The 10853-nt window shown below is 31.1% G+C and overlaps 2 protein-coding genes across 2 annotated transcripts; one reads left to right on the top strand and one right to left on the bottom strand.

Moving 5' to 3' along the window:
• Positions 1–260: 260 nt before the first annotated feature.
• Positions 261–2515, bottom strand: LOC133817553 (chorismate mutase 2-like). The gene is made up of 5 exons (XM_062250105.1): positions 2122–2515; positions 1529–1615; positions 1299–1442; positions 1017–1109; positions 261–669 (listed from the first exon to the last, which is right to left on the bottom strand). Exons 1-5 carry the CDS (start codon positions 2446–2448, stop codon positions 430–432), a joined length of 891 nt encoding a protein of 296 aa, XP_062106089.1. The 5' UTR covers positions 2449–2515; the 3' UTR covers positions 261–429.
• A 6290-nt stretch (positions 2516–8805) lies between these two features.
• On the top strand, positions 8806–9731 carry LOC133817552 (pterocarpan synthase 1-like). Its single transcript, XM_062250104.1, has one exon. It carries the CDS (start codon positions 8881–8883, stop codon positions 9406–9408), a length of 528 nt encoding a protein of 175 aa, XP_062106088.1. The 5' UTR covers positions 8806–8880; the 3' UTR covers positions 9409–9731.
• The last annotated feature ends 1122 nt before the right edge of the window (positions 9732–10853 follow it).

Below are 10853 nucleotides of genomic sequence, written 5' to 3'. Positions count from 1 at the left end.
ACCATTTCTTGTAACAAATTCTTTACACTATCAATATATATATCAAGAGTCTCACTGTGCTGAGGTTGAGCTCTTCATTTTTCACAAGTCTCCTCTCTACGTTTTTGGTTTCTTTTCTCTAGTTTTTACAAACCTTTACAATATCGTTCATCAATTTTATCAGTGCACTATTTAAAAATATATTGAAAGAATTAATGAAATGGTTCATAATTTGAATTGTGATTGACTTCTTCAAAAATTAACAGTTATATGGTTAGAGCTTTAGTTCGCTTATAAATTATTTATTATAGTATATATATATATATATACTGATCAAAAAAATACAATTTGATGATATAAATATATCCTCCTCACAACAACATGAGAAATCAATATTAATGTGGTCAACATAGATAAATGAATGAAGTTTAAAAAATAGGTTGTAAACTTCTAATGATCAAGGCGACGGAGAAGGTACTCAACTTGAACAAATTTAGTGAGAGGCATAATCCATTCATCATAGAGACGAGAAACTAATTGCGGATCAATTTTGTGCTTTCCCTTGCTTTCTGTGGAAGTTGTGTTAAGGCTTACTTCTTGTCCAAATATCATTGCCTTCTTCTCAACCCTCTTCTTCACCGCCTCTTCTACAGTTTTAAATGTCAACAACTTCATCAGAGCGTCCCTATCCTGAAGTTTTGAATTTATTAAAATGATACAAGACAAATAACCATGTATTAATTGTAGTACTACTGTTCACTATAACCACCATCAAATTATGATACAATTAATTGTATTGGTCTAGTTGATCTATAATGAATTCAAATGTTGTTGAATGAATGTGTATGAACGTGGGTGATAAGTAATAATGTGATTCAAGATAGTAGTGTAACCCTCTTCCTAATTCAAACACCAAATTTTTAAGGTCCAAATAATTTTTAATTGTATGTTAAAGATTAGTTACACATGTGTGAAATTTGAGTGTACAAATTAAAAATGTATCTATCCTTACTCTAAAAAAAACCATACATACATACCCGAGCACGAATTGCAGGTTCATAGTCATGCGGGGCATCCCTGAATTTCACCTCAGCCACAAATTTTCCGTAATGAATCCTTCTAGAGATAGCCTGCAGTTGTTAATGAAAACCAATATACCTCGATCGCTATCATTTTTTGTCTCGTAGAAAATTAAAGCTCAGACATATTCTCAAGTATAAAAGGTTTTTTCTTATCTCGAATAAGTGGTATGTACAGTTAATAAATAGCAAGATAGACAAAACAAAATATAAATACATAAAAAAAAAAGGCATCCTTACCTGTAAGCAATTGAGGTCACTAGAGGCAGTTGAGGCATAGTTTCCATCATCACCCTCTACAGTAAACAAAGGAAGCAATTGCTTGAAATATATATCCCAAATTTTGTTGTTCACATTGATTGAAGCCGCTGCAGCATGCAATACCTACGGTCCAAGTTTATAAGAACCCAAAATATATATATATATCTCTTGACACAGTACTCATGTTATGAAAGTATGAAATAATTTACCGGTGGAAAGGCATGTGGTGGCACCAATGAGGGTGGTAAATGATCAGGAAAGTAGGCGTGCTCTTCAGGATTTTGATACCTACCAGCCTGTAAATATTACTATTTCAGCTTCCATTCGAGTAACAGCTCCAATAAACATTTTTGGGATTTCTTGTTTATGCAAATGAGTTGGATGCTTTGGTACATTTGTTCTTTTCCAAAACAATCTGGTTTGAAGTTGCTTGGGCGGTTAGAATAGACAGCCTTCTTTTCTCTAATAATATGTGGTAACGAAGCTTTTCTTTGTGAATCTTAATGAAGTACTCTTGTTTGTGAGTTTTAAAGCAAAGTGGGGAACAACACATGTGGACAATTAGGAATGGTCATATAAAATTAGTAAACCAACTAGAAGGAAAAGTAATGCTCACTTTCAAACAAAATATACATGCATTTTTAGATCGACGTGTATAGAAAGTATAATTATATATTATTAGAATGAGAACTAAAAGTTTTACCACCCACCGAAACAGCAAAACAAAAATTATTCAATTTCGAACAAACTATATGTATACCCAAAAGAAAAAGGATAATAATAACATTTGACTTGAAATTACCTTAGCCTGGAGGGATTCGGTTTCATTGACGAAGAAACGAATCAGAGAACCACAAAATCCAACGCAGGATTTGGATTCTTGGTAAGTAGGGGAATTCATTGGAAACTTGGCTCTTTCAATCAAACTAAAAATGATTGTATCTTCTTGTCTAATCAACGACTCTCTTACCGTATCAAGGGTCATTCCCTTATTATTATTGCCCAAATCAGAAGCATTTGTCTCTTTTGTCGCCGTAACCAAACAACTTCTTCCATCCAAAATAACCATAGCAAGAATTAGTACAGCAAAATTCATCGTTATAACCCCAAGCCTACCCAAAACCAACATTAATTAATTCTTAGAGACGTGAATGAGAGTTCACGGATAAATTAGAGCCGAATTTTAGGAAAAGAAAAAAAATGAATGGTTGGCGTTCAGTCAACGAGCGAGCTCCAAGCTTATAAAAGAGTTTGACTCTCTGGCAGCTATAATAATTCTTAAAAAAAAAAGTTGACATTGAGAAATAAATCCTACAATTAATATTTATGAATATTTTTATAAAAGAAAAATTATTATCCTCTTTTTATTTATATTTATTTCTGCTGCAAGAGTTCAATAAGCTATAGGAAAAAAAAAATTATTAACAGGTTATTTTGTATTTAATAAAAATTTCAAAGGTGTGAAAGTAAAATTTATAATTTTATCAGAGATTTATTTTGTTTTATGACGCATTTATGTATAAGAGAAGCTGCGAAAAATAAATAAATAAATAAAAACGGCCGGGGTGTTTAATTGAGAGATATTATAAATTGTCACTGATGAATGTTCACACATATTTCTTGCAAGAGTAATTAAATCATCTTTAGATATTGGAATTGGATTTGATTAAAAAATATAAGAGAAAAAAATATAGAAAAATAAATTAGTAGTTGGATTGGCAACACTAAATTAGAAAAAAATATAATGTAAGGTGGATACAATGTAGCAATTCTTTTTTCTTATCAAATAATCGAAATATACACATGGAGGAGAGAATTAAAGATGATACAATTATCCCAAGTTTTTCATTAGGATTAAATTATCCCAAATTAGGGTAATTATTTAGATTGTTAAATTACTTTTTTTAACCTCTAATTTGATAAAAAATAACACTATAAAAATCATTCAATCCAATCCCTCTATCATAGCGGTGCTATTATTTTGAGAGGATATTGTATGATATGGATCATATTTACATTTTTAAATAGGTTAATATATATGGAAATTATGATATAAAATATTTTTAAACTATATATATATATCATATCACTTTCAAAAGTTCAATAAATTAATTTAGACATTTTTTAGGGATATTTACGGCGAAAGCACCTAAATTGTTACATTTGTAGCACTTAAGTATCAAATTTTTTTTTTTTGTGATGGCAAAAGTATCTTCTCTCAATGACTTGTTGCATCTGTTATATCCCACTGTTAAGTATGACAACGTGTCAATATGTTTACTGCCATATCTTTTAAATATGTCTATGTGTCCATATAGAAAAAGTTTATTAAAACTTCATTATTATTTTTTGTTTTTATATAATTTGTTTAAAATTAAAAACCTTAAAATTTATTAAATTTAGAAATAATAAAATAAACATTAAAAAAACCCTAGTTTTCCAACAAAAGCTCTAATAGTCTCACTTCTCCATTTACGATATTGGGTCTCCTCTTAGTTATGTTTCTCATGTTGTCTTCGAAGAAGAAGTGCCATAGGACCTGTTGAAGGTCTTGGGTTTAGCAAAAAATGGGGAAGCTTCCTCAAGAAGGTGAACCCTAACCACGATATGCCCCTTCTACATTATGCAATTTTATTCTTGATTGATTTGTTTATGTGGTATGGTTTGGGATTAGAAAATGGTTTTCTGTTTGAATAGTATGCAAGGCTTATAGGTTCTTCACATATACATTTCTCCATATTTATATATTTTACAATGTTAATTGGCTTTTGTGCAGTATGTATATGTTGAGTTTTTGATGTTGGTCGAGCATAATTTTGTCTTTTATGGGAAGGTGAAAGTGGGTGAAATATTAAAGGTTTTCACCATGTGCATTGAGTCAATGTGTGGGACTCATAACAGGAATCTTTGTCCGGTCCTATGTTTGTCTGTTTGTGAGAAAATAAGCATCAATATATCATTATCACAATTGCACCAAAGCATTTATTTTTTAGACAACTTTTCAAAGCTATATGAGGAATATACTATATGTAAAGTAAGATTTTTTATCTTGTCCTGGGACCAACTAATTATACACTCACAAAAATGCCTTAATCATTATATATATAAATATATATATATTTACATTGCTAATATACTCTGGTTGTGTGTGTAAATGAAGCAAATGCACCAGCTGCAAGTCAGAGAGAAGATGTAGCAAATATACCAGCTGCAAGTTAGGGAGAAAATGAAGCAAACATATCATATGCAAGTCTGGTAGGAAATGAAATATACATACCAGATGTTAGTAGTTGCTAAATTGAAATATGTGAAACTTTTATTTTCGCAAGGACATATTGTGATAGTTGCCTATTTCTGTATGTTCTGTATGTTTTTTGTAGGGCAATTAGAAGAGGATTTTGAACTTAAGGAACTAGAGTATGATGAAGATGTCCAATTGGAGAGTGAAATGGATAGACAAACAAATCCATCAAGTTGGTGGGGATCAAGCACTTCTATGTGTGATAATGGAGACAATGAGAGTGAAGATGATGGATTAGACTCTGAAGATGATCTTCGGAGTTTATATAGTAGTGATGAAAACTGTGGCCCACGAAGGTCCAACAAACAATACAATCCAAGGTGCAACTTCTCAGAGTTTAAGTTTGTTCTAGGTATGGAGTCTGGGAGTGTGTAGTTATTAAGGGGTGCACTTAAAGGGTATCTCATAAGAAGCAACAGAGAGTATGTCTTTGTAACAAATTCTATAGAGAAAGTAAGGGTCAAATGTAAGGTTGACAATTGTGGATGGTTACTTTATGCACACATTTGTAGGAGTGACAACAAAAGTTTTAGGGTTAATACTCTTGTTGATCTACATAATTGCGGAATAGTGTTAAATGGTCAACATGTCACTGCCAATTGGCTTGCAAATCATTTCCTGGATGAATTTAGGTTGAATCCTAATATGGACCACGCCACTTTCAAAGAAAAGACCTTCAAAACTAAATATTCTCAAGTTAAAAGGCACAAGTTCTATCGGGCAAGGAACAAAGCAAAGCAGATTTTAGAAGGTTCAGTTTTAGAACAATTTGAAATTTTAGAAGATTATTGCAAGCAACTTCTGGAAACAAACCCTAGTAGTTCATCGAAGATTCAGACCAAGTTGGTGGATAGGAAAAGAATATTTGAAAGATGTTATATATGTCTCAAGGAATGCAAGGATGGTTTCATCAATGGATATAGACCTATAATAAGCATTGATGGTTGTTTTCTTAAAGGTTACTGTAAAGGTATTTTGTTGGCAGCTATTGGAATTGATGGCACTAATCATATATTCCCAATTGCCTATGCTATCACAGAGAAAGAAAACACAAACTCTTGGAAATGGTTTCTTAAGTTATTGAAAGAGGATCTGACCATTAATGACCCACAAATACACTTTCATCAGTGACAGACAAAAAGACTTAGAAAATGCAGTGGAAACCTTGTTTGGTGGAGTTGGAGTAAGGTTTTGTGTGAGGCATCTACACTCTAACTTCAAAAAGGAACATCCTAGCCTACTGTTGAAGCAAATGTTATGGGCAGCAACAAATGCAACAATAGAGACCGAATTTGAAAGAAGAATGCAAGAACTGAAGGATTTTGATGTAGCTGCCTACACTTGGCTTTCCAAAAAAAAAAAACCTAGTGAATGGAGTGAATCACACTTCTCAGAGCATGTGAAGCGTGACATGCTTCTGAATAATTTGTGTGAGAGTTTCAATGCTGCCATTTTAGATGCTAGTGATAAACATATCATAAAATTATTGGAGAAGATAAGATTTTGGTTGATGAGTAGATTCTTCAATAAAAGACAAAGTGTTGGCAAATAGAATTCTGTAGTAGGGAAAATGATTCTCTTAATACTCTAGCAGCAATTTGGAATTGTGGATTTGATGTGATAGACCTTGTCCATGAGTACTACAAAAAACAAATGTAAGAGAAAGTTTACCAAGGTAGTGTGCAACCTATGCCAAGCCAAGATGCATGGCCACACACTAGTTCAAACCCAATTGAGCCACCATTTGAAACCAACTTACCTGGTAGACCCAAGAAATCTAGGATGAGGGAAGGTGATAAACCCCCACCAGGTGCAACAAAAGCAAAGAGAAGTGGACAACTCAAGAAGTGTAGCAATTTCCACCAATATGGGCATAACCAATCTACTTACAAGAAGGCAATAGTTGATAAGGCATGTTCTTATTAGCCAATCTTCTTTTCTTTTTCTTTTTTTACAAAAGTTATGTTCTAGTCATTGACAAAAAAAATTGTTTGACTATTGTTAGTACATGTGCAGAAGAAAATGGGTCGACCCCCTCTCAAGAAACCAAATCAAGAGACTATCAAAAGAAAGGAACGATTGAGGAAACAAAATGCTAGAAAAGCAACTGCTGCTGCACAGCAGGAAAGTAGTAATGCATAGAATGTGCCTAGAAAGTAGTAATGCCTAGACTATCAAACTTGTATTTATTTTGATGGGTGTTAACATCATGCAAGTGCATATTATCTTTGTTTTTTAAGTTGTAAATTGCCAAAGATGTCCTTGTATGTTTAGGTTGATTTTGGAAATATGCTTTCAATAGTTGAACAAATGTAGCAGATTAAGCCACCATATACAGTTATGGAATGTGCTTGCTTTGAATGTTAGATTAAGCCACCATATACAGTTATGGAATGTGCTTGCTTTGAAGGTTATATATTTCCTGAGTCATTTTGAATTATACCAGGTTATGTATTGGCTAAAAACAAGTTAATATCAAAATCAAGTCTAATTTATGGAGTTCAAAATCCAATTTATATTTGATGTACTGAAGTATTGTATGGTCCCAAATATGACAGGTTAAATGCAAATTTTAACTCAATATCAAAATTGTTTACTTTTAATGTCATTTTCATTGAGAAAGAAAATTAATTAGACTTGCTTTTGCATATTCTCAAATCAAAAGTCAAATAACACATGTTAAAGTCAAACTTCTCATACACATTAAATCCCATCACAACTAATTACACAGAGAATTCAAATTTCAAATCCAAGTTCTCGTACACACATTAACACAAACACAACACCTACAATCAATATCCATTTTTTCCAATTTTTCTTCAATGTTAGATCATCATCAATGTCCACTCTTCTATGGCTTTCACCCCATCTTGAATAACTTTTCATTGAACCTACTTCATTTCCCATTGAGAAATCTAAAACTTGTTGTCCAACCCACACTCCAAGCGTGCTTGCACATGCAATTCACTTTCTAGCCTTTCAATTTTCCTAAGTAGCCTGGCATGATCTTCTTAGCTTGGGCACACATCTCTAGGTCTACCCACTTAACGTAATTACAACCACCATTTGCATGAGTTCATGAACAAAACCTACAAAGAAAGAAGTGAATCCATGATACCCATTATCCCAAGGCTCCATAAACCTAGAAATTGAAGGAAATAAATAACAAAAAAAATTACATACCTTATATGTAGAGCATGATTTGAATCTTCTACCAGGATTTTTATTTGTCCAAGAAGTTCTAAGAACAACAAGTTTTGAGAGATGGCAATAACAAAATTCATCTTCTTCCTCTATGTCCTTCACCATATCTTCAGATGACGTAAAAGTTGAACCATTGACTTTTCTCCTCACCCTATTCATAATTTTTTATCATCTTAGGTGTTCTTCTTCAAAGAAGAGGTCTACTTTATATTTCACTTAACCAATTTAGGGTTTTTTTTAATGTTTATTTCATTATTTCTAAATTTATTAAATTTTAGGATTTTTAATTTTAAACAAATTCTATAAAAACAAAAAATAATAATGAAGTTTTAATAATTTTTTTTCTATATGGACACATAGACATATTTAAAAGATGTGGTAGTAAACATATTGACACGTTGGCATACTTAACAGTGAGATATAACTGGTGCAACAAGTCATTGACGGAAATTACTTTTGCTGTTACAAAAAAAACTTAGGAACTTAAGTACTACAAATGTGATAATTTAAGTATTTTCGTCGCAAATATCTCTATTTTTTAATAGTAGTTTTATTTGCATTTTAATATGTATGCTATTTATAATTATAATTAAAAAAAACGTTATTCTTCCTATAGCTAATTTCTAAAGAGAGAATGTGAGGGAAATTAAAATTACATGAGGAGTATTTTTTTCGGTCCAAATTTCATTTACAATTTTCAAATATATTTTTAATTATGGCATTTTTAAGCATAAATGCTCGAGCATCGAATTTCCCCATCAAATTAGCATTTATGGTCGGAGATTACATATCTAAGTATGCCGTATATATATGTTGACTAGTCCCTTCCGTCGTTACAAAAAAATAATAATGCTGGCCGACTACATTTAGATTTACTACATTTTTTTTTTGTGCTTATCTAATTATAATATTCATAAATCACATTTCACATACTTTACGATATATATCTGTCCCTATAAATAGAAACATTATGAGCCCAAGTTGATTTACTACAACACGCATAGTCCTCTTGATCTTTATCTCTCGATAATAATAGCTCCACTATTCCATATAGATATGGCACAAAGGCTAGTCCCAAAAGTCTCCTTATGTGCTCTGGCTTTGGCTGTAATTTGTATAGCCCAAGCAAAGGAACTTACACAAACCCACATGTCCTTGTACCTCCAAGACATCGCCGCAGGCCCAAACGCAACCCTGACAACAGTAGCAGGCATAGCCGGGAAGCTCTGGACGTTCACACAGTTCGGAACCGTTTTCGTTACCGACGACCCGATAACCGAAACGCCGGACCCGAACTCTGCCTTGATCGGACGGTTGCAAGGCATTTACGTAACGTCGGAGCTGAATGGGCGTAACACACACGTGTCGGTGTCGATTGTGTTCGTGAACAAGAAGTACAACGGCAGCACACTTGAGTTGCAAGGAAATAGCCGGCAGTTCGAGGAAGTGAGAGAGGTTTCGGTTGTTTCAGGGACCGGAAAATTCAGGTTCGCTAGGGGATATGCTACTTTTGAGACCTATTTCTTGGATCAACCTAAGGCCTACTCGGTTCTCCGCTGCAACGTTACTGTGCACCATAATTAACGGATCGAGTCCACACTATTAAACGTGTTTTGTCATTTTTCGTTTATGTATAATAAAAGATAAAGGACTCAGATCCTTCATGCTCTATATTCTATATATATATATATATATATATATATATATATATAGGAGTAAAATATAATTAGCATGTGTTATATGATTGATTTAAAAAAGACTCCAAATTTATTAAAATGATGAAGAATTTGAACCCCATTATTTTATATGTTAATTTCAAGTATTTTTAGCATACCTCGTGTGGATATTGTATCATTGGTCGTTATTTAGGCTCCAAAAGAATATAAAGTAAATCGTTCGTTTTTGTATCCAAGTTGACTATTGAACATATGAGATAAAGAGAGTTATATTGACCCGTCTCTTTATATTAATTAGTTATTTTGGTTCCAAAAGTATATAATATAAATGTTTAACTTTTGGAAATTAAATATATATATATGGATTTAAGTTGACTATTGAACATATAAAGATAAACCCTTGATTAATATATCTTTTTTATTATATAATAAGTGTGTAGATTAGGGAATTTTTTTTGTTTTAAAGATTTTATTTTATTTTTTTTGGTTAACTTTAACAAAATATTCTTATATATAACAGAATATTATCATATTTAAGGGTACATTGGAAACACGATTTCAACTTAAATCAAATTAACATAAGATATTTTACAAGGACAATTATTTAAAAATAATAAAGACTATACATTTTATAATTTAAATAAAATTTAATTAAACTTAAACAAATTTCTTTTAAAAAAATTAGCAACAAACTTAAATTTAAAATCTATGTATAATATTAATATTATATTAAATATGTAATATATAATATATAATATTTTATTGTCACTGCTAAATTGAAAAATTAGAACAAACATAAACTTAAACAAAAATTAATTAATTAATTAATTAAAATATGATATTTTGAAGATATTTTATGATAATTTAAATAATTAAATCATATTTATTTAAAAATAATAAAGTCATACATATATTTTTTTTATCTTATAAATTTGTGTGAAAGTTTAATTTTTATCAAGAGATTGGAACTCTTTTTTTCATCAAATTTATCAAAGGACATTGTGAGTTACATTAGAAACTAAAAATAGTTTATGCATGTATACTACTTTACACTATGACTTTTTCTATTATTACTTTATTCTATTATTAATTTTTTTTAAAATATTATTGTAAAATATATAAATGTCATATAGCCATGTAAATATACATATATATATATATCAATGTTGTGTTTAGATGTCATATATGTAGAGATTATTGATATATATATATATATTTATATATACTATAGAACTGTAATTCATTTATTATATATTGAAGAAAAAAAAGTGAACTGGATTTTATTAAAATTACAAATAATGTTTTGCCCTAATTTTCAATACATTTATGTCATACATTATATTAAACATATTT

Source organism: Humulus lupulus, chromosome 2 (genome assembly GCF_963169125.1).
Source record: "Humulus lupulus chromosome 2, drHumLupu1.1, whole genome shotgun sequence".
Lineage (NCBI taxonomy): Eukaryota > Viridiplantae > Streptophyta > Magnoliopsida > Rosales > Cannabaceae > Humulus > Humulus lupulus.
The sequence above is the reverse complement of the archived record's forward strand: the minus strand, read 5'-3'. Positions and strand labels throughout refer to the sequence as shown.